The 26,877-nt window shown below is 40.1% G+C and overlaps 2 protein-coding genes across 4 annotated transcripts in view; both read right to left on the bottom strand.

The window, feature by feature from the left end:
• Nucleotides 1–15,544, bottom strand: part of DOK7 (docking protein 7) — a 59,721-nt gene extending 44,177 nt beyond the window's left edge. The window contains exons 1-5 of one of the 3 annotated variants that reach the window (XM_036382651.2): nucleotides 15,329–15,544; nucleotides 15,157–15,202; nucleotides 12,787–13,017; nucleotides 8,778–8,978; nucleotides 2,202–2,321 (exon numbers count right to left, since the gene is read on the bottom strand). In XM_036382651.2, coding sequence (XP_036238544.1) covers nucleotides 2,202–2,321; nucleotides 8,778–8,978; nucleotides 12,787–13,017; nucleotides 15,157–15,202; nucleotides 15,329–15,382 — 652 coding nt within the window. In that variant the 5' untranslated portion in view covers nucleotides 15,383–15,544. Of the gene's footprint in view, nucleotides 1–2,201; nucleotides 2,322–8,777; nucleotides 8,979–9,758; nucleotides 11,839–12,786; nucleotides 13,018–15,156 lie in introns of those variants that run through there. The other 2 variants (XM_036382650.2, XM_036382652.2) reach the window with 2 other exon arrangements.
• Nucleotides 15,545–17,595: 2,051 nt separating this feature from the next.
• The window catches only part of HGFAC (HGF activator), a 40,402-nt gene continuing 31,120 nt past the window's right edge, over nucleotides 17,596–26,877 (bottom strand). Inside the window, exons 11-14 of the mRNA XM_036382332.1 lie at nucleotides 25,032–25,171; nucleotides 22,779–22,919; nucleotides 21,631–21,779; nucleotides 17,596–19,266 (exon numbers count right to left, since the gene is read on the bottom strand). Coding sequence (XP_036238225.1) covers nucleotides 19,096–19,266; nucleotides 21,631–21,779; nucleotides 22,779–22,919; nucleotides 25,032–25,171 — 601 coding nt within the window. The 3' untranslated portion in view covers nucleotides 17,596–19,095. The remainder of the gene's footprint in view (nucleotides 19,267–21,630; nucleotides 21,780–22,778; nucleotides 22,920–25,031; nucleotides 25,172–26,877) is intronic.

Below are 26,877 nucleotides of genomic sequence, written 5' to 3' on the forward strand. Positions count from 1 at the left end.
CTAGCAAACTGTGAAGAGAAGGTTTCTCTAAAAGCTTTTAAATTGCACAAAAGCAGAATATTGCATACATAAAGTACAGCTGAAGCTGTGTAGCATTCTGCAATGCAGTAAATATGAATTAGACAAGAGGTTTCTTGGTAGAATCCCCAGTTTGGAAGTTTTGATCTAGTTGCCTAAAGTGAACAGATAATTAATCTGTTTACAAGCTGATGCTTTCAAAGGTTGAGTGAATTTCAATACCTGACACATGGTATGCATCTGGTAGACTCGACCTTTTCAAGCAATACAGTACATTCTGTGTAACAACATACTTGATAAGGAAAATTAGTTTATGGATGAATCACCAGAACTGTACATCTGTGTGTGCCTTAAACAGATCTGTACAAGCTTCTGCATGGGATAATAACTAAAGAACATTAAAGAAATATTTTTTCCAAGGAACGTGTACGTAGAGAGAAACAACAAACTGGAAGAGAAAAGGGTAAAATACACAGGAATGAAAGTTAGAGGGCTCAAGGTAGCTTGGATAAATAAAGGCAAAGGAGTCTGCAAGTACATGAGCACAACTCTTGACAAAACACTTCTCCTGTCCAGGGAAATGAGATTAAATCATGTGGATGAGATTTTAATGGCAAGTACATCAAGCACAGAAGAGAAATGGAAAGACCTCAGGAAAAAGATCTCCTCTTACAAAAAACACCAAATACTCCCCAGGACACTCCATATCCACTTCATGCACCTCAGTGAGGTCAGAGCTCCTGAAGGAGGGAAGAGATTGTGGTATGTGGCACAACAACCCACAAACACCAGAAGTGATAACTAACATGTGAAAGCAGATTTATTTCTATATGCTTCTGAAAAAGAATCCTCAAAGATTGTGCTAAAATTAAAATTTAAAATAATAATTAAAAAAAAAAAAAGACAACAGAATAGTTGTTTGTGGGCTTAATTTTTCCAGACAGAAATTTTTGTTTGACAAAAATTTGTTTGACAAGACTTAGGAGATTTTATATATATATATATATATATATATATATACACACACATAGTTTTCGATATGCAGAAAAATGTGTTCAATAGCAAAGCTTTAAGCATAAACACTGATTTTTGTGTTTCTGTTGTTAGGTTTTTTTTCTGTTTGCTTCTTTTTTTTAAACACTCCAGTTAATTGAATGTAAACATGTATCATCACACAAGAATGACTTTTGTCTGCTATTCTGTTTGATTATTTAACTTACTTCTGCCTCACAACCATGAGAAAGACAACGTGAACTGAGCCTTGTGTTTACTGCATTTACTAATTTTTAACAAACAACTATTTTTTCATCATTTATTTTCACAAGCTTTACATCATCTAATGATCTAATAAGCAAAAGATCTAATCTTTTCCATCACATTTCCTTCCTGCAATTATCTTAACCTTTTAACAGCAATAAAACCCTGTCGAACACTTATTAACTGCCTAACACTTACAGAAACTCCAAGTATTCCACAAATCCCAGCTCATCCTTCACCATTCTTGCAACCTATTCCTACTGTATGCCATCACCAAATCACAGACAATTTTCTGCAATCTCATTTCTACACTTTTGTCCTGTTTGACAGAGTCATTCTGACTCAATACTTTACTTCATCTGCTGAAATCAAAAGGAAATAGGCTTTATTACGATGTCATCCAAATTCCTCTTTGAACATTGCAGTACATGCAACACCTTTCCATGAAATAGGAAAGGGAATTAAATCCTCAGACATCAGGAAAAAAGCTCAAGTTGAAAACTTAAATGTGATGTGGAGGCTTGACAAAGTTTTCTAAGGCTGACAAGACTTAGAAATTCGTTTTGGATAAAATCTAAATGCTCCAGAAGTTAAGTTTTCCATATGCAGACATGGAACCAAGTTAAATGTGTAAGTTTAAAACTAAAATTTAGGGTTCTTTTCAATTCAAATAGCCATCTTTTAGTACTGTTAAATAAGAGAGGGCTGGAGTTAGCAATATAACCAGAAACATGAATGAACCAGAGCAGCAGGGGGAAACTGGGTACATGCAGCTTATAAATCTGTACAGTGACATTTCAGAATGAAAACCACTTTGCACCCTGCACACCCTCAGTGACTGCAAGCTGCTCTCACACCAGCAGCAGTGGGTGTGAGACATGACAAGCTCCTACTTCACTGGGTGACTCTGGACTTCCTGTATTAACCTGGGAGCACTGGACGCAGACCAAAGGGGCCTTTGGTCGGGGAGATGCCACGGACGATGCAGTCGAACAGAAAGCTGATCTGCTCCCCTTCAGCACAAGAGAGGAAAAAAACACCAGCCCCTGCAAGAAAGCACAACATAAATATGTATGGTTTTCACCTGGAAACACTAGAAATATACTTAGCTGAAGCTATTTATAATGTAGCAATCAAAAGAGTTTAAAGTGGAAGCCATGAAAAGAAGTCAACAAGGTATTCTCCTGGGAAAAGGAATAAAAAATTCAGGGAAAAGAAATAAAAAATTCAGGTCAGCACACACACACTAGACCACAAACATACATATAAATTCAATAGCTGTCTAATAATTCATGCTAATTTTATGACATTCAGACAGTTAAAGTAGTGTCCTAGATTCATAGAATGGCTTGGGTTGGAAGGGACCTTAAGGATCATCTAGCTCCAATTCCCCCTGAATGTCAAAACAGACACCTTACCCTCAACAGCTGTCCAGGTCTTTTGTTCTTATTTACCCCTAAAATTTTGTAGGTCAAACATAACTATGCAGGAAGTGTCAGGGATACTTAAAGTGTCTTCAAAAGAATGAACCAAGTTAATTCTACTTTTAACCACTTTTAAGCAAGAGTAGCTTATTATATGCCAACAAATTAGAATTTGGTTATATTGCTGGATTATAGTATAAATTTTCCTAGACTAAGTCCTATGTATCTATTATTAACAGAATGTAACACAACTCCACAAGTTGTCATCAGATCTTTACCCTTTGCTCTATTCTGATATTTGCTTTCCATTCATTAAGAATAGCCCCAAGCAAAATTAGAATGAGATTCACTAAATAAACAAACAAGTTATGAGCTCCATGACATATGGCTGCATGAACAACACAAAAGACTAGAAAGGCTCCACAGAACATTTTATATATTGTCAGTCCAAATATGAGCACATCAGGGAAAAAAAAAATATTATCTTAAAACATCAGACAAAAGACCACCCCAGTAACCAGCAATTTCAGGGAAATAAAACTTCAATACCAGACAAAAAAAGGAAATTAAATTAGTATATAGACCTAGAAGAAGTGCTGCCACTTCACCAGAACCAAGCATACTAGCAAACTCCAATATAAAATCTTAGACTTGCAGCAGGGTTTTGCACATTACTTTCCTTGTGACGCAAGCCCTAATTTGGACATGTTTGACGTCTGCATGTCTCTAGCCAATTCTGAGTTGCATATGTACTTTTTTTCAATTTTACTCAAAGAAGCAGAGCTGATCTTGACTAGAATGACTGCATCCCCATCACTTTCCAAACATTTGCCCTGTCATATCCAACAGGATACCCACATTTCACTTAAGAAATTTATACACTTTTGACAGCTTGACAAAGGGCTGTGTGATTCAAACAAAAAGGATAATATAAAGTAGATCACAACCCACAACACCTACTTGAGTAAATTAGGTATAACCAGCAAGCTGTAAACTAATCTCTCTAGGAAAAACATATTCTGGTCCACACTCCTGTCATTCCCAATTTATGTCACATTTAAGTCTCTCCCAGTTCTGCTTAAATCTATTCAAGACAACACTGTTAGAGGCATCTTCATAACTTGATTTGTCACTCCAGCACATTTGCATCTCTTCAGATCTTACCTATCAAGAATTCTTCAGCCAAAGAAACATGAACACACCCTGGTTTCATGCTCAGAGGCCATCTACGAGACTGCAACACTAATCACACAGCCTGACAGATATGGAGGTTTCTGCTGGTTTCACTTGCAGTCTTGCCCCATCTCTCCTTCCCAGGAGATGCCAAAGTCAGAGAACATTGTATTAGGATAAAAAAAATCCTGAGTGCAAAGTATTCAGGAATTATCTGAAATTCAGCTTTTTCTTTGAGCAGACTTCTCCTCCCTGAACAGAGCACAGAGAGTCTACAGGAACAGGACCTTTGCACTCCATGCAGCATAAGCAAGCAGGATAGAGACACAACATAGCAGAGGACATTCAGGTCTCAAGCACAGTGATACACTATGTGGCTTGGTATGTAGGATTCAGCAGAATCCTACACCTCCCTGTTGCCACTCAGGGCAAAAAAAAAGATTCCTCAAATATTTCTGTACATAAGGAGGACATCTGGACCATTTTGTTCTTTTATCACCTTTGTCAAGAGTTACTTAAACACTCTACAAGACTTTGACTTCAATGGAAACAAAGAAAGTAAATGTGTGTGTGTAAGATGGCTGCTTAACTCAAAGGATTTTATCTGCAAATAACTATCAGGCATTTGGAAATCCCAAAGCCAAATGGAAGACCTTTATATAACCAGTGCAAAGAGTGTATGTCCATGTGCATGTGGATACAAATCCAACAGAAAAATACAATAATCTCTTTGTAGATTCTATTCTAAATTGCTGACTGACTCTCACAGGAAACATTTTCTTTCTAGTTTTGGTAGGTAGAACTAGATTGCAAGGGAAGGAAGAAGTCTGAGGGTCCTTGCAAAAAACATCAAGTGAGATGAATGAGTAGGCAGGGCTTAACTAAAGCATACATAAAAGCAAGTGATTACATTTCTTTTCTACTTTCTTGAGAAAACTGAGAAATTCACTACTGGAAATTACATATCTCAGTCATGTGTTGGAACTGGTTTGGTGCACAGGCATTTAGAAGCCAAGGAATGTGTGGCATGCACAGTGTAATAGCATGCAGCTGTTCACCAGACTGAAGGGCTCACTCAGCTCTCTCCATGGGCTATGAGACTTGGGGAAAAGCAGCCTCCAACCACTTGCATGAGACTGAAACACTCAGCCAGTCCTCTGTGGCAATCAGCAGTAAAGCATTGAACAGTCCCTCAAACATTCAGGATAAGTTGCCAATTTCATAAAACTTCCAAGTACTACTTAATCTTGCCAATGTTGATTTTAACTGATCATATTAATAAAGCAAACCCATGGGCAAACACACTTTAAAAATGGACAATAGCTAATTGTCCAAAATTACTTCAATCTCTGTAGTGTGTGTGAAAGGAGGGAGGAAGAGTCAGTTCTTTCCCATTAATTAATACTCCTAACAGACAACACTAGAGCCTGAAGCCTTTTAGCTGCAGGACAGGCAGGAACCAGAGCAGCTCATTCCACAGCAATCAGCATGTACATCCCAACCCTGGCCTTGAGCAGCCCCCTTCTGCTCTTCCCTGGGGGGAAAATGACAGAGTATTCCTATTATTGCCAACTGAGATATGGGCATGACAACCAAAAATACATAAATAGAGACAATGTTGGTTGCCTGCAGTAGGCCTAAGTAGGAGAAAGCAAAGAACATCTGCATATAAAGAGACATTACAATCTATGCAACCCAGGATTTTTCAAAACATTCCAGATCTTGCCCCAGTTTAACCACCCCTACTACTTCTCAATTTCAAATAAATGCAGAAGGAGAAACAAGAAAGGAAAGAAGGAAGGAAGTACCAAATTTTATCAAAGCACCAAAAGGATCACAGAAATATTCCTGCTTATCCTGCAATTAACCTTTGTTCTTTCAAAGGGCACTAAGGGTCCCACAAGTTCCCTTCTTCAAGGAGATGCTGTCAGAAAATATGAGGCAGCTTTAAACCAGGATGTGGCAGCTAATCCTGAAGCACTTGAACATTGGAGAGCCTGAATTCTCATGGTGTTAATGTGCCCTTTTATTACCCTACTTGAATTTTTTCACACTGACCTCCAAGTGAAGATTCTACTGGCAACTGGTCATTTTAACTGGTGCACACTAATTGAGCTGGGAACTTGGGAAAGTGAGAGGCTCCTTTTTTCCAGCCTGTTCCTCCATATAAACCTCTCCACTGACTGCTAGGCCAAGGCACCAGCTTTTTTGCAAACAGTGTGTGACTAAGCCTCAGCTACAGAGAGAACAAAATTTTGGCCCAGAAAATAACTTATTTGCAGCTTTCAGAAGCAGAAAAAAATATTTTTAAATCTCTAGCAGTACCAATTGTGATGTTAAGAGTAAGAGGAGTTCAAAATGTAAATATTCTTCTTCCTATTTGTGAATAAACTTGTGTGAACCATCTTGAAAATGCACCTAGATTTAATATTTGAAATCTCAGCATTATCTCAGATGGTTTCCCTCTTCCTGGACTGAGTACCAAAGCCTTTGGAATTGAATTAAACCTCTACTAAGCAACAGAACATAATGAAGTGTTTTATCTTTATAAAAACTTTTGTGAGGAAGCATGAAACAGAAAGCTAAAACAAATTTATATCCTTTTAGACCTCAGTTCTACCACAGATACACCCAAAAAAGCTCTGCTTTAGTTTGAGGCCTCATGTCTTTTGTCATGGAGAGGCAATCAAACCACAAGATTACTGGTTCTTTTTAATGAGGTATTTATTACAGTGATATTTAAACCTTAAATTCACTAATCCTCTGCATTCAGAGCTCCACAGGATGAATGTGAGCAAAGATATGGTTTAACCTGTAGGAAAGTAACATTAATAATAGAGCCTGCATAATATTATATTACACTTACATGACAGGGTAATGGAGAGTGCTTTTGTTTAGGAATTAAAACAACTTCTGTAATAACATATCAATTTTTTTTCCTGAACACTACTTGTTTGCCTCAAGAATTCCAGAGGACTGAGGTAATAGCTGTCTGAAGAAAGATGGTCCTTCTCTTTACCAACACACTTCTGTCAAGAATAACCAGTTATATTTTTCTCTAGGTTCTATTTTCAAAAAGCCTTTTTTTATAGTGGCAATATTAAATCAAGTGTTTAGACTAAACACATATTTAAATGTTGTTATGCCTGTGGGTATGTTTGACTGCTTAGTTAAGGGCAACAACTTCTTTAACAAGATCAGCTTGAACCTGTAAAGAGTTTCCAGTTGTGGCAGGCAATTTTGTACCAAACTGACTGTGCTGCTCTTCTCTCTGAATGCACACGTGCAGGGGAAAGACAAATACCCTTTCATGGCAACTGAAAGGGCTCAGCTACCAACACACACATTTCTTAAGAATGATCCACAAGGTAGTGGGACCTTTTCCAAGGCACTTTTCTTATTCTGTTCACTTGTAACCTTAAAAAATAATAATTTCATATTTTCAAAAGCATGCACACAGGGGAGCGACTGATGACCCCGTTTCTCACCAGAAACTAGGAAAAATTTAAGGGAGGAAAAAAAAAAACAAACACCACAGATAATTCAGGTTCCATCACCTACAGTTCCTCATTTCACAGAATCATTGAGGCTGGAAAAGATTCTGACATAATCAAGTCCAACCTTTGACTGGACACCACCATGTCAACTAAGTGTCATGTCCAGTCATTTCTTAAACACCTTCAAGGATGTTGATTTCACCACCTCTCCAGGGATCTCATTTCAATGCCTGACAACCCTTCCTGTGTAGAAATTCCTCTCAAAGCCCAACCTAAACCTCCTCTGGCACAGCCTGAGGCCACTTCCTCATCATATCCCTTGTTGCCTGGGAGAAGAAACCAATCCCCACCAGGCCACACCCTCCATCAGGTCAGAAAGATGTCAGGAATTTGGGTTTCCACTCCATAAAAGTAGAGCAACCAGAATTTACATGCAGAGCAATGTATGCAAGTCCCAGGAAGAATATATTTGGATTTGGATCAACTCTGAAATCTTCTAATTTTTCAGTTTGTTTACCAAAAAAAAGTATGCAAGTCAAACAACTTCACATCCAAATTGGCAATCTGCATATCCATCTGTGCTCACAGGCCATCAATTCAGCATGGCTTCAAACTCTGCTTATGAAATTAGAACCTTATTAATAAAACCCTAATTATATGTTATTATACCTGTGCATTTATTAACCATCCTTTTCAGATCTTGCCTACATTTTATCTGAAGTGAGAATTTGAGAAGTCCTAAACTGGCCATGGGAACAAGAGATTTATCTCAATATAAAGGTGTATCTTAGCTACTAGGCTATGGAAACTAGCTTCAGCCTGCTTGCTTTCATTTTGACCCCAAATATCACGTGGCTCCACCCCATAGTTACAAAGCTGCTAATAGGGAAGGGACCAGAGTTGTTCTAACTTTAAGGAGTAAAAAGTCCTCTATGGGATTTAGAAATTAGCATTTACAAAATGAGAACACTGATGCTGCCTGTAACCTCAAAGCTCCATATAACTTTCCCCTCAGCAAACAACAAAATAATTAATCATAATTTAATAATTTAATTACATAATAAAATGTAAATGTACATTAAACCATTTTACCTTATCTCTTGCATAACACAAGCCATAAAATTCCATTACCTTATTTTTGCTCTGTATTCAATAGCAGCTTTTGACTGAACATCTTCTAGAGAGCACAGGGCAATTTTTAGCCAGGACTGCACACGGTCACATTTCTCCTGAACACCGGGGTTGAAGCCTGCAGAAATCTACTCAGAACAGGCCCTCTGATAAGAGGCTGCCTGTTTGACAAAGTAGCACAGCTGGTTCTGCAGTCTCCATTAGGAATGAGAGTGCATTTTCAATTTCTGCAAAAGGCATTGAGCAGCATTTGGAGGACAATCCCATTTGTACTTACAGAAGCCGCACCTGGTGCCCCCTTCGAAGATGAATCCGTTCGGGACAGCCCCATAGCGCCGCAGATCCGAGAGCTTCCACTGCCCCATGACACTGGGAGGAAGGTCTTTCACCAGGACAAGGATGTCATTGCAGAAATGCAGGGTAGCAGGCCCACTCTCTAGTTTTGTGCCAGGGGCTACAAAGACTTGAAATCTATGAACTATCAAATAAGGAAAAAAAATTACTACAGAATATACAAGTGTTATGTAAGTGATTCTGTTCAGCTGTGGTACTTGGAGCAAACCCTGCCCACACCATGAAACTCTGGCATAAAGATCTGTGTGGAGCCCAGACAGCCACATGTAAGTAGCTGTAAGGCCATTACCCTCTATTATGCCAGTTTAAGATTGGAAAAAATCCACCATATCTTGGCCTAATGCTACAAATTATTAAAGCTGCAATGCTACAATAATTTATCCTAAATCCTCCAGGCTAATCCCTATCTCAGATAAGTCAATCATCCAGCCCAGACTTCACTTACCTCTTCCATCCTTGCATCATTACATGGGTTGCTTTCTGTCTCCTCCTCTAACCTGTGTCTCTCCTTTCCCACATGCATACAGTAAAAATAAAATGGTGCTCAAAGAACCCAAAAGCCAAGGCTCAAAGAACTAAACAAATCTCTATCACTGACTCATCTGCAACCTTTAATAAACTGCTTTACTTCTTCCCTAGCAGTAAAAAGAGGAAAATTACATTTTTCCACCTTTGTGATTATTTCATGAGTTGGTGATGGTAGATGCCAAGACATTTTAATTAACTAGGAAACTAAGTGATTTATAAGTAACAAACACTTTTAGATATCAGTTAATTTTTTCATATTTCACATCCTGAATTTTAAAAGAGTGGAGAAAGAAAAAGAAACACCTATCTCATTCAAGTTTACAAAATCTAGGTTCAAATCCCAATTCCAGTTTCATCTATATTGCAGTATCCTTACCTAAAGCAGTTGTTCTAGGCTGGTCTTCCATTTTCTCTTCCAAGGCTATTGCATTCTGAATAATAAGTTATTGGGATCACTCAAATCTCAGTGTTTCAAAGGGAACAATTTAAGCGAGCAAGCATATAATTCTCAAACAATTGTTTTGACCTCCACTACTGTTCTAGTTTCTTTCATATTGTGATTAGACACAAAAAAAAACCAACCAACAAACAAAATAAAAACAATAAACCCACAACAAATTTGTCAAAAAACAAACAACATCTGTCTTGGTAGAGAGAAGCATCGAGACTCTTATATTTCCTGAAGGAGGTTTTTGATGGTGTTTATCAAGAAGCAACATAGATTTAGTTTTTGGTTATGCATCAAAGATCACACAAACAGCTCCCTGCCTATGAAATCTACTGGGTAACTTCCAGGTACTCTCAGTTCTTGCATCAACTCTTCCCTGTTTCTTGCCCATGCCACTTCAAACATCACAAATTTCATCTGGGTCTGAGTCTTGCTTCTCATCTATCTGCTTGCTGTAATCTTAGTCACGATCTGAGCTGTAAGCCAACTCCTCATCTATGACATGCATTTGCTAAGTTCCCTGAGGCTCCAGCAGAATTAGCCACAAAGTCATTCGAGTGAAATGTGCAAGGAGACAGAGATAGATCTAACTAACCACAGCTCTGCTTACAGCTCTGCCAGCAGCACTGCTAGGGAGCAAATCAATAGTCACACCACGTCCCCTTTTGGGCACGCAGTTGTTACGCAATCTGCTTAAACATCAGCTATCAAAAAGACAGCAAAACCATCATGATCAATACTGCTCAGAAAGCAATCTTTAATGCCATTTGTACTCCTCTACCCAGAATTTTGCTGGCAATTAAACCATGGGAGAAGCAGCATCAAGACTCTTTCTGCTTCATAATTGAGGAATGAAGCCCACTCTTCACACTATCGGTTGCAAGTTACAACAGCTGCTGGAAACAAAGAGCTCCAGCCCAAGTTCTAGACCACTGTCAAAATACAGCATACCCAACTCTGAACAAAGCCAAAGTAAAAGGAAAAGCATATTTGAAAATAAAACTTTTCCCATACACTGCCTTCGTGATACATTGGAATTTTTTTCAAAATTCTTCCCAGCCTTTGGCTTCTCTTAACTCTATAAAAAAAATTGTGAAGACAGAGAGCTGAGTACATCCCTGAACAAAAGGTAATACTTAAATCCATCACTTTCTTCAGCCCATCTTTTCTTTTTCACAGCTATGCACTGACCTGCAGTACACTAACTTCTCAAAATGAGTTGTGAGCCCAAGCACATTCCAGGAATCACATCCACCTCATCTGCTAAAAACTGAGAGAAAACACTGGGAACTCCAGTGTGAACGCCTCCATTCTGTGGTCCTCATTCAAGAACAGTGTCAGCTCCTTTCACTTTTTTTTTTTGCTTCCCAGACTCTGAGGTCATCTCTCCCTTGCCTATTTTTATCATCCAGCCACCTTATTTTCAAGGCACACAAAGGCACCCTTACTACACTTTAAGAAAAAACACAAATCACCATCCTCTCTACATCTTCTCTCTTTTCTATTCCTCTATACTCAAACTAGACTCCCTTTGACTTTGTTCTCCTAACTGAACATGCACTGAAAGACAAAATTCTGAAAAAAATTTCAATGCTTTGGTTTATTCTCCCGCTCCTAAGATTTTTTGCAATTTACTTTAAAAAATTATTGCCAATTCAACCAATTACGCTTGTTTTCTTACTTCTGCATTTCTTCACTTCCACACACACAAACTCTCCCACTTCACCTTTACTCCATGGCTGCACATGTCATAATCCAGTAGGCTCTATTCCTACCTCATTCACAGCTTTCCTTGAAAAAAACTCTTCACTGCTTTTGCATGTCCTCCATCCCCAACCTTAACCCTCACACCCAGACTGAGATTACTCCAGCACTACATCAGTGCAAGATCATAAAAAACAGACCTACTCTGTTGTGTTCAAGTACTCCTTCAGCTTTTAGGACAAGTCAATGCTATATATAGGTCTCAAACCTAGTTAAAACAAACAAACAAACAAAAAAAAAACCCCAGCACTGGAAGACTGTAGAGCTGTATCATCAAAGTGCACCAACCACTCCAGCTACTCATGCTTGTATTGTTCAGCAACGCCTCTAACCTTTCCTGTTATGCAAGGCTTTATATTTGATAGCCCTGAGAGGTACATCCACACATCTCACTTCTTATAGTCCTACATATTTTTACTGTAAAATTCCCAGGCCATCTTCTTTCTGCATATGTACTGCAAAGGAACGAGCCACAAACCCAACAGATGGCAGAGCATATGTAACAAATGATAAAGATTGCTAATGTGTGTCTCCCACACACCTACCCTCCTTCCCTAGTTATGACTAAACAAACATAAGACAGATACTATGGATTACCAACATTATCACTCTTTGTTCACCACAGTACATTTTAGAGCTGCTAAGCAAGAAAATAAAATAGGAGGAAAGAGAAAGGTGAAGTTGGCTGGAAAGAATGTGTCTGATGACACTCCTTGGGGCAAAAAGTCTCTTTCTGAAATGGCACACTAGCAACAATGAGAATTATCAATGCATCAACCAGTAGGCAGCTCAGCAAACTGGGCATGAACTGGCAAAGTTCTACTCAGGACTTTGCATCTTTTAATTCAGGCTCCCCCTGAGTCCTTTTGCCAGAATCCTTGAGTCAGTTGTAGGACCAGAAGCAGAAGTTTGATCACTTTGTTTCAAAGCTACACACCATCAGTGTAAAAATCAAAACCCCAAGTTAAGAGCTGTCATAGTTACCCATCAGTGCTGGCTGGTACTGTAGTCAAAATCTATTGGATATACCTGCTTTAACATCTAAGGGGGAAAAACAGTTTGTCCACTCTCAAATGAGTGACAGTCTTGTCCTGAACTGTACTGTTTTATTTGCATTTTAGCTTCACTGTTCTTTGTTTTTTTTATCCTGTGGGGGGGAAAAAACAAACCAGTGTGAGAAGACAAAGGTTACCTTCCCCCAGACTGTAGCGTATTCGCACATCCCAGGCGTACATGGTTTCCTTGCTGTCAAATCCCAGCATCACAACCTGGGACAGACAGATGATGGCGAGCGTGTGATTCAGGCCCTCATAGGAGAGCCCAGGATCCAAGCCACAGATGTCTTCTAAGGTCATGCTGCTCCTCTCCTTATGCCCTTTTGCTCGTTCAGATTTATCCTTGTACACCAGCATGAGCAAACAGTCTAAAAGGAGCAAAACTGTCAGAGATGATGATGCAGAGCACAGACCGTAACAAATTTCTCAGCACTCTGCTGCAATACAAAGGAGCTTTAGACAACTGCAGGATCAGCTTGATCAAGTCAATGTAAAACTCTGATTTCTTTTCCCAGCCCACCCCCAGGCAGTTTATAGTCCTCATTTTCAGGAAGCAAACATTGAAGGTGAGTTCTAAGAGTTAAACTGTAGGCTCAAAAATAAGGAGGTCAGTAATAAATCTTCCCTCTTTTATTCAAAGTCCAGAGGCATTTCAGAACCTCTCCTGAGTCCGGTGGGCACTGACTCATTAATTCAGAGCATTAGGAACTATGCTAGGATAGCTGTTCACATTACAGCCTCTAAAGACCAAGAGGCTATTGTTGTCTGTATTTTCATTAGAACATACTGAACCACAAGTGAAATTCTTACAGTAGCTCACAGATTACCCAACCACTAAATGGCAAGCAGACTGCGCTGTGAGATTGCTCCTGTCAGCTCAGGTTTCCCAGTTAAATGCTACACAGCAGCCATTGCTAAAAATCATTATGTGCCACACCTTCTTTTATTTATTTATTTTTTAGTGTTTGCTTGTGTCACCAGTTGTTATTAACCCCTTCCCAGAGGTGTTTATTACACAGTAACCATGCAATGGAAGAGACCAGTTCAAGTGCCACATGGGGAAAGCAAGCATTCCACAAGCAAACCCAAAAGGAAAGGGGAGTCACCTCCCCCACCTTTTGCATTTATGACAAAAAGCAGCTCTCTTTCCCCCACATTCATTTCCTACCATACAGAATTCAGATGTAGATGGAATTAATGGTCAATATCAAAGCTGCAACATCCACAGCTCAAGCTTAACTAAAAACCACAAAAGACAAAGACCCCCATGCACCATTTTATAAATACTGGGGCTGGTGTTCCCAGCCCCACTAAGGTGCCCTGCAGCTCTCAGCTGGGCAAGGGACTGGCAAAATCTCCACCCACAGAGATGAAAAATTACTGAAAGGCTGAACTGTCTGCTAACTAATGCAGAGCTTTGCATGGATTCCCAATTGTCTTTGTGCACCTGTTAGCAAAAACAGCTGCAACCACAGTATTTAAACATTCTGCAATACAGTTGTGTGTCTGAAGAATGGCTGTGGTTTACATACCAAGAAAAGCAGATCACCAGGGGCTTTTTTAGTAAACCTGGCTAGATTAGCTAGAATAAAAATAGTATTTTTGAGGAATATTATCAGTCAGGCTCCACCATCTACAGCCTTCAAAACTGGCTCACTCACAATAAAAACTCAGGCCCATGTTCACAGGTCTATGTACTAGCTCTATGACCAACAGATGCCCTTTCACACAGGGAGATTTCACAGATTTAAATGAGGTGCAGGTATTTAAAACACTAAAATATGACTGTTACAACTCAGGTAACAAAGAATTACTTACAAGCCTTCAATCTTTCTGGCAAGAGCCAGGAAAGGCTGCCATGATCCATTCTGCAGCAGTGCAGATTCACGTTTTCCAAGTTGGGCAACATTTAGCCCTGGAAAGATGTACTTTTGGGCCCAAATGTTTTCCCTCTTGGGAACAGATGGGGAAACCTGAAGCCTACTTTTCCCTCTGCAGCAGTAAAACATCAGCTCTGTGTAACGTTTTCAATTTCCCCTTCAGAAGCATGGAAACGATCTTTTTTTTTTTCTCCTTCCTTAATTCAAAATGTCATTTTATTTTTAAATTGAAGTGATATTTTCTGTCAAAACACTGATAAAAAATAACTACCGAGCTTACAATGTCAGGGGGTTTTTTTTGGTGGTTTTTTTTTTTTTTTACAGCCAGCAGTCACCCTGAAAAAATAAGTTCAGCCGAGAAAATTTAAAAAAAAAAAAAAAAAGAAAAAGAAAGAAAAAGAAAAAAAGAAGTGCATTTTGAACCGGCACCAAATCCAATGTCTGTGCCTTGGAAAGTCACTTTCCCGTTGTTTTTAGTGAGGGCAGGAGCTCGTTCCGAGGCCGGACGGGGCTCCCGGGCAGCGCAGCTCCGGCACGGCCCCGCCAGGGCTCTGCGGGCACTCGCCCCGGGGATCCGGGCAAGCTGCGGGGCCCCGAGCCCCGTCCCCACCGCCGGGCCCCCCTTACCTGCCACCGGGGAGGGCTTGCGCAGCACCAGCCACCTGCTCTTCCACTGCAACGAGAGGCAAAGGAACAGGGTTAGCCGGGGCCGCGCGGGGGAGAGCGGGCTCTCTCCCCTCAGGGCAAGGGGCGGCGGTCGGGGACCCCCGCGGGCCGAAGGGGCGCCGGGAGCGGGGACCTTTTTTCCGTCTCTCAACTTGACGTGACCCTCCACCACCACGGAATCCGTCATCTTCAGTCATGATTCCGGACAGCTGCACCGGCTCGCTGCGCCCGCCCCGCGCTCCGGCCGCCCGAGGGGTCACTTCTAAAATAGCTTTATTAGGGCCCCGCGCGGGCGGGCGGCCAGCGCGGCTCGGCCCGGCCCGGCCCCCGACCGGCCGCCTGGGCAAAGGGGTCTGCGGACCGTCCCAATGACTCTTTGTTCACGTGTTTTACTTCTGGCTTGCGGCGGAAACTTGGATTTTTTTATCACTTTTTTTCCCCCCCAGGGTTTCAGAGCGCGAGGCGCGGCCCCCGGAGCGCAGCGGATCCGCTCCGGGCGCGACCCCCGCCCCGATCCGGCTCCGGACTTTGCCGCTGCCCGCAGGGGCTGCCCCGCGCCCGGGCGGCCGCAAAGCCCGCACCGGACTCGTTGTGTGGAGCGGGGCTCGCCTCTGGCTGGCCAGGACGCCCCCTTCCCGCACCTTCCTTACAATGCCCAATTCTCACTTTTCAAAAGTATAATTACAGCTCTCCTTGGCTCCCAGAAGACGCTGCCAACTACCCCAGATAAAAATACTCTTCTCACTTTTTTTTTCCCTCTTTGCAATACAACTGTCACGAGATAACAACCCGCTTACACCACACCAGAAACAGCTACAATTAATAGAATAGGATGTGTTAATGATGTCCTCAGATTTATTTTCACGAGCAATGGACTAATTAGAGTCCATTATTCCAAAAATACTCCTGCTGCATCTTATTTGATGGTAATTAGTTCTTCAGCGTTTTTTAAACAGCACTACAGCACATTTTTCTTTCAGCAGCATAATAGAAGGGGGTTTTTAGATGTTTGCATTTATTTCTTCCTTTTAAATCGGTCAGTTTCCATGGAATAACATACAATTTAATAAAACCATCTTTTAAGTGTGTTTCATAATGAATTAGGGAAGTGTTTGTTCAACTGGCTTTGCATTCTAATTCAATTTCAATATAGAGTTCAGAAAAATATCAGATAAAATTTTACTAGTACATTTGAGTCTGGTTTTCATTTTTACAAAGGCAATAATCACTTAAAGGGGGTGAAAAATATGGAGAATTAGTTTCCATGGGGTAATGCTCAACAGAAAGGCAGGGGGCAGATGCTGGAGTGCTCCATAGGAGTGAGACTGATGCCAGGGTGGGAGAGGTCAGGACATCTCTCAACCTGGACATCTCCTTGCCACCCCTACTCTGTGCTTGTAATACTGGGTTAGTCACATCCCAGCTGAGGCTTAAATGATTTTCATTTAGTTCCACCCCACCAATGCAGTCACAGTGGATAAACAGGCTGCTTTGAAAGCCACAAATTAATTTTAATGCATTCAAAGTATTCAAATTAGTATCAGCCAGAGATCTGTCATTTAAACCTTTGAGGGCAGAAACCAGACCATTCAATATATTTTTTAAAAGTGTGTTATTATTTGTACTGGTGTTGCTGTGTACTGATACAAGCAGCATAGATTTTGAAAACAGGACAGCTAAAAAAACTCTACACTAATTGTCAGAAACACCAGTCTAAGACCTTTCCTATCAAACAGCCACCTTCTTTACTGCAAGGGAAGACCAAGAGAATATACACAACACGAAACTGCAAGATCAAAACTGTGCACAATGGGGATAGATGTTAATTTCAAAGTGAAACTGAAGTCACAGAACAGATACAGACATTCAGGATGGCTTCATCTTTGAGTGGAAACCTGTTCCTGATGAATCCCTTCCAAAGAAGAGCAAATAGTTCCTTCCTGCTGATGCAGTATTGTTTCAGCTGCAGGTACAGTTAGTCCTGCCACATGGTTATATTAATTTTAGGGCATTAAGAAAGCCAGACTCATACTGGAAATGACCAGGGAGGCAGAGCCACATAAAAATCTTCAGCTTGGTTTGAAATCAAGATCCCAGAGGTGGACATTAATATTTCAAGTTAGCATTTAGTGCCTCAGAAAAACAAACTAAAGGCTTCAATCCTGGGAGTCACAGTATCAGTAGCTGAAAAACATACCCAGGTGCTTACATCTGCCTACTGAAAATGTGTGTGACACTTGCATTAAACTGGGAGCACCACCAGCTGAAATTGACCCTTATGGAGAAATTTTCAGATATCTTCCAGCACAAAGTGTTATTTCATCTTTCTACCAGCTCTCAACCTCCAGAACAGCCTACAGAGGGATTCAAAGATCTTTACTTTATACATAACAGACTAAGTTCAAGAAACAGAGGGTAAATGTTTTTATTAAACAGTTTACATCATTTATCTAGATTAGCATTGTTGTATATTTGTACTTACACAGATGCAGGTTTTGGTTATTTTTCCTTTAAAAATCTCTTTTAACTCTAAATAACATTCACCACTACTAAGAAACCCATGAGGACACTGCAAACAAAAAACACATCTGAATATCTAGGCACCGCTTTAAAATTCTATTACTTTAAAAAACAACTTTGCTTGAAAAACTTAGGAGAGTTCATAAATGTTCACTGCCAGGGGAGAAATACATTTCACAACACCTAAATGTACACATCTGAGATGGCTAAAGGAAAAAAAAAAGAAGAATTTTCCATTCTTTGTCAGACTTTTTCTGTTGAATCATTTTCTGGCTGTTTTTGCTCATACAACTGAGTCCACTGCCTCTAAACATCTGTAAATATTGTAATAATTGCTTTTGTTGGTCCCATAACAATTCCATAGGCCATGACAGTGAAGACTGTGGTTTATGATATCACCAAATCCCTAAGGAAAATGTCAAGCTGCACCCCAGCCATCCAGTTGAAAAATCTGTTACGAGAAACCTCCTTTCTGAATTATCTAAATAGTTGAACAACTGTTAGTACAAAGCCTAAGACATCTTCAAAACACTGTCAAATTAAAGAAACATTGAGGGATTTATCAGCAAAGTGAAGTGTTTCCATTGCTATCCTCAGGGCAAGGAGCAGATCACAGTCTGCAGAAGGTCCTGGCTGTATCAACCTAAATCAGCTGCTCCAGATAACAACATTTTTCAGGAAGACTTTGAGCTCTCAGGAGGTGTTGCATTAACCTTGCTGGAAAATTGCACCCCAGATTCAGCAGAGCTCTGAGGCACGTTCCTGATTTTACGTCAGTGGAACACAGAAATATGTTTATATCAAAATATGCTTACGTGTTTGGTTGAAACAAAACCTAAACCCTCTGGTTTCTTTCCCCAGACTTGTTGCAGTTAGCTGAGGAGCAGCTTTACCTACCTTGTTCTCTTGGTGTCTGCTGCCCTGAGCTCCAAGAGATCATTTCTCAGGGAGATGGAATTTCATTTTTGATTCTCCTGTTTATTTTTTTACTTCAACTGAGAATACAAGGACAGTACTGTTGCAGGTTGGTTTGGGGGCTGACAGCTCCACCAGAAACTGCAGAACAGATCAAATCCCTTTTTAGGTAATCCACCAAGCAGACAGAGAGTTGCAGATTTTTGTGCACTGTCTCAATATGTTTGAGATATTTTTTATCAAGACAAATAAAGGCAGTCATGTGTGTTGAGCAATCCAAAGCCCTTGAATGATAGATCAAGGCAGCTGACATCAGATGGAGCGGGGCTGCTTTTGGTGGCCTGACTTGGAACTGCTAAAAATTACCACGAGAGTTTTCATTCCAGCTTATAATAAAATATATGCCATTTTAATAAAACCAAAATACTCCAGAACCCTGCTTCAAATGTTAATGTATTTAACTATTCAACTAGTTTTTCGGGGGCCTATTTTCTCATTAATCCACTGGACATAGTTTGTCACTCTTGTGTATACTCCAGGTTTGTTGACTCTGCCACAGCCATCTCCCCAGCTGATAATTCCATAGAGGTAAGAGATGTCATTTTCCTCACAAGCCAGAGGTCCACCAGAATCTCCCTGCATCAAAAGTAAGCAAAGGTTATCTAATTTGATAGAAAGCAGTCAGAAGATCAGTTAGGGAAAGTCATAAAATAGGAATTATTGCACATGAGATTTAAACTAAAAAAAAAAAACCAAAAAAACACCAGTTCACTGAAGTTTCATTATAGAAAGCATTTTTAGTCACATTCAAATATAATGGTGGATTTTTAAAACTATGCATTAACAAAAGCATCAAAATATCAGATTTTGTTTAAAAACATGAACATTTTAGATTCAGAGACCTACTGAAAAGCATGGTTGATGCAGATAATTTTTAATGGAAGTGAACAAGCCTTTGGGGCTTGGCACTGCATTGTAATATCAGCACTGCATGGAAGGGTTACATGGGTGCATTTGGAGAGTTTCTCAATGCAGTTTATTGCAACTTTCAGAGAACATGAGAGTTTTCAAAGAAAGATGTTGCATACAGCCACACTTTGGGACTGTGGGATTCTGTAATTTTATGTGGCATATGGGGTTTTGCGTGTGTTTGAATTTGCTAGTGAGTATTTATCTCGTCATTAAACCATAAACTGAAAAGCAGCCCAAACTACACTACAGCAAGGGTTAGTTTTGAACATTTCTACTTATATTAAACCTTGAAAACATTCAGGACAGGGGTTTTTATTATTTCTGTTACTCTTAGATTGGCTTTCTAGAGAAATTAAAATGCTATAAGTTAAAAATGTGACTTAGTAAATGGTACTGGTGAAAGCAGCCATCACTCTAGTTATTTGGGACCAAGGAGAAATATTTTTTTCCTATCTCAAAAGAAAAATTCCTTGAGACCAAAATACATAGAAAAATTGTGTTGCCTTATACTGAAGATTGCTGTGATAAGTGAGGAACATCAGATGAATTCTTGCTTGTTTGCATATTTTTCACAATTAGTCTAATTGATTGCAGTTTTGGCATCAGTGCACTAATTAAATGACAAAAGTTTCCATGAAAATCTTTTAAAAATAATCAAGGGAAACACATTGTCTATTTGAAGTTTCTTGGTCTTGGAATATTTTTTATACATAACAGATGGTTTACAGGTTAATATCCTAAGTGTACATTAAGAAAACTCAGAGGTCAGCTACATCTGTTGTTACATTCAGAAGTCTACATTATTTCTCCTCAGACCCCACTACAAGTCTGACAATAGGGAAAAATGAATTATTGATTCACTAGTAATGATTTCATGTCATGAGCACTGTTCTTCAGCAACATCTGTTGATTCAAAATCGCTGTTTCTCAGACTTTGTAATTCTCTCCAGACCACTTGTCTTTGTACAACTCCTTTCTCCTTCCCTCCACTTTCTTTTCTCCTTCTCATTCCCGATTTCTGTTTGTCCAGGGCAGGGAGAGAGAATCACCTGTAATGCTGTCTCTTATTTGCACTTCCTGGGAAAGGCAAGGGGAGCTGGGCAGGCAGGGTCATTTCCATCCCTCTGGCTCGTGTGACCCCTTGCAGCCTCAGTCTCAGCCCTGGCCTTGAGCCACTGCTGGCTGCTGCCATTTCACTCTTGCCACCTTTCTTTGGATATGTTTATAACCCCTGTGGGGCTTCCAGCACACAGTATACATGACATTCTCGCCTGCACTTACACTGCCAGCTATTAGCTCTGTGCTGCCTTTTCACGAATTTATGTTAATAGAGCAAAACCCTCCTTCAAAACGAGCTGTAGATGAAATCTGAAGTTTTATGTAAGGAATAATCTGATCCTTCATTTTAAGAAGTCTCATCTATCACCACAACAATTCTGCATCCTTATTCAGAGCCGAGGTGTGACATAACTGAAAGTAGTGAGAGCATGAGGTCATTTCATTAAAGACTGAGGTTACATAACACAGTTTCCTATTGACTGACATTCTACACCATTCAGTCACATCCACTATAGAAACCTCAGCTCCTTCCTCCAAGCCTCACCACTGCTCCTCACCTCCTACCCAGGTGTCCTTATTTTCCCTCAGTCAAGAGGCAGCAGCTCTGGGATTTGTCCCCACTCAGGTTCATGCTGGTTTTCCTGCTGGCACATCCCTGCCAGCTGGGCAGAAATCCATTGCCACCACCTGCAGGCTCAGCCAGGACTAGAGCAACACACCCTCTAGTGCACAGCCACTGCCCTATGTGAAGGTAGGAGGAATGTAATACCCTGGAGCCCTTCTGTAGAGCTTAATTGACATTGAACAAGAACAAAAAAATGAAGGTGGAAGCAGTGATATAAAGTTATTTTCTTTAGAAATATTTCTTTTCTTTAGGAACACTATAAGATCAAAAGTAAGAATTGTAACAGTGCAGCATTTGTGACCAAAATAATTTCTATCACTTGCCTAGAGATGACCCAGCATTACCTGACAAGCATCAGATTTGCTATCAAAGTAGCCAGCACAGAACATATTTTCTGTGAGTTCTGTTCCATAAATTTCAGGACTTCTGCACTTCTCCTCTGGAATAAGTGGAACCAGTGTTTCTTGCAGGACATCTGAATAACCAGATATATCTTTAAAAAATTTCCCAGAAAGGAAAAGAAAGTCATTTTTATAGAATGTCAAGAGCATAACAGGAAAACTCAAGGCACAACACATTTAACACATAATAAACATATTTAACACCTCTCAGTAGTATTCATGTTATGGACACCTTTGAAATAAAATAATTTTTATAGTGATCATTTTCTGATCCTCGAGGCAGACTCCATAAAATAACAGTATTGCAATGTCCAGTCATTGATATATTTTGGCTTCTCCCTTTTTCTAGAGACTCAGCAGCAGTACCCCAGCACTCTGGTTCTCACCTGTTTCCAGATGTGATAATAAATCATCCTTTTTTCAAAGACTCCACTACTTTTTATCTTTAGACTGCACATTTAGACTGGGATCTTTGCTCATACTTTATCTGTCACCAAAATGTGGCAGCCAGCTCCTCAGTCCTTCTCATCTACCTACATAGGTCTTTGCTATCTCAGCATTGAAGCAGCATGGTTCAGCCTCATAATCCTGAAATTCCTCCTCTGAAAGGATGGGATGATTTTTTCCACCTTTCTCAAGCTGGGTGTAAGCACTTCTTAGCCCAAAGTCTACCTGGCTTTCTCCTATCAACATTTTCAAAGTTTCTTGATGGTGAAGTTAAAAATTTCTATCTGGAGAAATCAGGGGAAGGATTCACTTTACTAAAATTCCAGGTGTTGGCACTCCAACAAGCTACTTTCTCCCCTCCCAGTCCACTGAGATCTAGCTAGCTCATAGCTCCTTCCATCCTGAAATTAGTGCAAACATTTGGTCAAAGGAACCACACTCCAAATTTCAAAGCCTATAAAGGAAGTTCAGGATGACTATTTCAGATGTAAATGTTGTAAACTCCAAAGGTAGGTAAAAAGAATCCCACCAGAAGTCCCTTGCAAAACATTTTACCAAACTCTCAGCTGTATAACATATACCTGAGCATTATGCTTTTATTATCATCATTTTTTTCTACAAACAGCAGATCTCATTTTACTCACTCTCATGCTTGTGTCCCCATCCAGAAATCTGACATTTCAACTGGTCAGGGAAAACAGTGTTACTTTCTGGCAGGCAGATGGGCTGAACAAACTGGGACTTCACAGCACAACGTTGGCCGTTCTTCTTCAGCTTAATCAAAGCTGCAGAACAGAAAATGCAGGAGGAAGAAAGTGACTGTTCCTTTTCTTTAATGGGATTGGCAGTAATGGGTCTCAAATACAAATTTAATTATCCCCTAAGCCTCTCTTAATTAAGATATTTCAATCAAAGACAGACAGACTCATCTCAACAGCACCTGATTTCACAGCAAATTGAAGGCTGAAACATTCAGCTACTCCCCTTGTGGGAATATTTATTTTATGCTATGCTCACTGAGCAGATTTTGCTTCACTGCCTCTGTAGAGAAGGGGGAAGATAGAAAATACATGTGTCTCCTCCCACCTTATAGTTAAATAACCGTGACATATCCCCAACTTTCAGCTGAAATAAGTGGGATGTGCAAATACTCACTGCTTCTGAAAGCCTGGCCACTGGCCTAATTCCAATTCCATTTAAAAAATTAATTACTCCAAGAGCTGGTGTGTTTCGTGTCCTGTTATCACTGAGTTCAGCGAAATTCAAGATCTTTAAAATTAAGGAATAAAAGCTTGGGACATTTCAAAACCAAGCTTCTTGAAGCTGCACAATATTACATAACCTACACAATCTTTACTAACCAGTTATGGGGTTGTAAACAGTGTGAATACATAGCTGTGCAGCATCATGAGGTTGACACTGAAATATTTCAAAAATTGGTTCGCCTGTAGCAAATCTCTTCAGCTGGCTATAAAGCAGCAAAGGGGGCTTTGTACTGAGTGGAGCAAGGGCAGCATGTTGGTTTGGCCACACCACTCAAAGAGCTGAGGTAATGTGGACACACCTATTAAATCTTCTCATCAGGCCTTTAGGAAGCTCAGAGTTTTGTGAGCACAGCTGTGTGGAAAGCAAGTGACCTCACTGGTGCTATTTCTCTACCAGCTAGATTTTTTGCCTTAGTGGAACAAAGAAGAAGTATCTCACAGCCTGAGAAACCCACACAAACCTTGATCCCAAATGTCCTCACCTTGCTCCTCTTCCCCACTAACTCTGTCTGCTTCTGAATCCCTCAAATTTCCTAGCAAACACTCATGTGATGGTTGTTTCCTTTAGAAAAGTATTTTCAGCAGGACAAAACTCTTCTGTTGCATCAGTAGAAATCACTGTCTGGACAGAACAAGCACCTGCATCTTCCCCCCACAACACAGTTTCTGCTTTCTCATTTAGTTTTGCAATTGGGCTTGTCTTAGGCACCCCATGTTCAGCGCTCCTAGATTTGGACATATCCCACTGGTGAGGCATGCCTACCTAATTTCAGAGTAATTAAAAAAGCTATGAGGTCTCAAAGCATCATGGGGGGTTTTCACCAGGAGATTTGAGAGCAGAGTAATGTCTCAAATCCAGTTTATCTCCTTGTACACTGTGACAGAGCTCCCACCAACACAGAACTTGAATGCTTTTTGCTATAGAGTAGAAAATACTCACCATCTGTGAGCCAAAAAAAAAAGCCAGTACATGCCTGACCTAAAATATTCCCAATGTCAGGCTATTAAATAATCTCACAAAGTGCTCACACAGCTTGATGCCCTGGGGTGACGTGACAACTTTCACAAGAGCAGATCAGAAAATAAGAAATAAGTTGCTGCTCCATTGTCATTCTGACTAATAGTATAAGGTCAATCAGAAGGGCATTTAACTTCTGACTGATAAGACAGCTGATTTTTAAATCTATCCCAGTGTAAAAAATGATTCTTAGTGCCACAGGTTTTCAGAGCAGATGGGGTTATTACATTCATCTAGTCAGATCCTTTATACAATACAGACAATAGAATTTTACCAAGTAATTCCTGCATCAAGCCTACAGCTTCTGGTTCAGTTGAAAAAATGCCTAATCTCACAAAGACTTGAAGTGATGATCAATCTGCCACACATCTAGGTAAATTGCTCCAAAGGCTAATTATCATAATTATTTAAAATTTGCAATTTATTTTTCATCTGAATTTGTCTAGCCTTCAGATGCTGTTATAACTCTGGTAGAACTAAGAATCCTCTGCATTCAAAAACCTCTCCTAGTATCTATGATTTTTCCACTCTAAAGGCAGTTTCTAACAGACCATCTAAACTTGAAACTAGGTTGAGTTTCAGGAAAATAAAACTGTCTGAAGACAAATACTCACCAATATCATGTTCAGTAGGATTGAATACGGAATACTGAGGATGCAAGATGTATTTCTCTATCTCAAATGTCTGTGTTACATCAGTTGTTTTATTAAATATTTGTTGACCCAGAACTACTCGAATGGTAGATTTTAGTGGACTGTAATGCAAAAGAGAGACAAGCAGTTCTGTGATTAGCAGGACAAATGCAGCTGATTTTCCAGTGGCTGGGTATCCTATGAACCATTATAACCTCAGCCTCCCACCATGTCCATTATTTACCCTCTCATAATGCCTTTACCTGTTCCCCAGGCTTCTGCATACAGAGGGCAAGGAAAAAGATGTTACAGTGAGACCCATGCTCTGTGGGTCCTGATTAGCCTAATTAAAGGCTGCTGCTTCTTGAAAGAAGGAAAAGGCCAGCACAGGCACTGTGCCCAGCTGCTGCTTGGCTAACAAGCATCTTTGGGGGTGCTAACACCTCTTCTAGAAACTCAACTGAGTCAACTTAAACTCGGCTTTGCCAATGATTACAAAAACTGCTTAGAAAGAAAGGAAGGATCAAAAGATGAGTCAGTGGTGGATATCTCGTTTCTCCAGGAAAACAGTCTACTGAAAAAAATTACAGGCATGAGCCAAGATTTAAAGGTGCTGGCACACTGACAGTTCAGGAACATCTGGGAAGCTTCAACTGAAAAGATATCACCAGTTCTGAGATTTGCTTATCTATGTTAAATCTGTTGTCCAGAATCAAAAGCAACCTGGTGAAGTCCCAAAAGCACATGGATTTAATGGGAAACTTCACAGCCAGAGGAGAACACAGTATTTGCAATTCACACCATCTTTTCCAGCTATCAGTTTTTCACTCTAAGAAGGCCACAGTCCTCTGATATCCAGTGTCCTAGGAAAGTAAATTAGTAAGAGCAAGTATAGCAAGTGGGAAGTAAGGGACATTTGGGAATAATCAGGAAGTGTTTAGGAAGGCAATATAGTCTCTAGCTTTGAAAGCAAAAGAATTCACATTTCACTCTTGTTCTAAAACTAATTCAAACTGCATAAGTCTACAATGAATTAAGTTAGCAAGTTTCTTCAACATTGGAGCACGCCTGTGTTTTGTTACCCAGGGCAGGAGAAGGAAATATCTGGTGTCACACATCATGCACAGACACAGAGTGGTTTGCATCATTGCAGTTTCCCTGGTTGCATTTCTGTGCCCAACAGGTACAAAAGCACCACAGAACCTCCCCCAGTACTGAGTGCACAGCAGCCATGGACTCAGAGGAGATTCTGGGCAATTACAATGCAGAGAGATAGAAGCCACCCTGCTACAAGAACTATGCTAAAGATTAACAAAGGAAAGGGCAAAGGGTATTCTGTATTACTGACATACAAGAAGACAATAAAATGTTCTTCAATCAATATGTAAGGCCATGATTTTCTCAGTATTTTTGCAGTAGTAAATCAGCCTCCTTGAAAATCAAATTTTGGGCCTGTAAAACAGTGGAAGTTCACTTTCTGGAACAGTATTTAAAATAATTTTAGAAGCACTGAATGGTTCTGCTAGGACTTACAGATGGTTCATTCAGGAAAAGAAGTAAAACAGGAGGGGTTACAGAAAAGAAAAAAGAAATAATTGAACCGCACAGGTATCTATTGTCGCCTAGTGGAAAACAGTTGGAATTGTGACTACCAGAGGTACTAAACAAACAGAAGAGCACAGATTACAATGCAGTAATTATGGAAAATCTGTACATACCAAACGACCAGCTGGAAGTGGGTGGAAATGTCCTGAACAGCTGCCAAAGTTAGTAGCTATTTCACAACATTTGAAAAACAAATGCATTGTGGCTTGGGCTCCAAATGCTT

The sequence above is a fragment of the Molothrus ater genome, chromosome 4 (assembly GCF_012460135.2).
Source record: "Molothrus ater isolate BHLD 08-10-18 breed brown headed cowbird chromosome 4, BPBGC_Mater_1.1, whole genome shotgun sequence".
Taxonomy (NCBI): Eukaryota; Metazoa; Chordata; class Aves; order Passeriformes; family Icteridae; genus Molothrus; species Molothrus ater.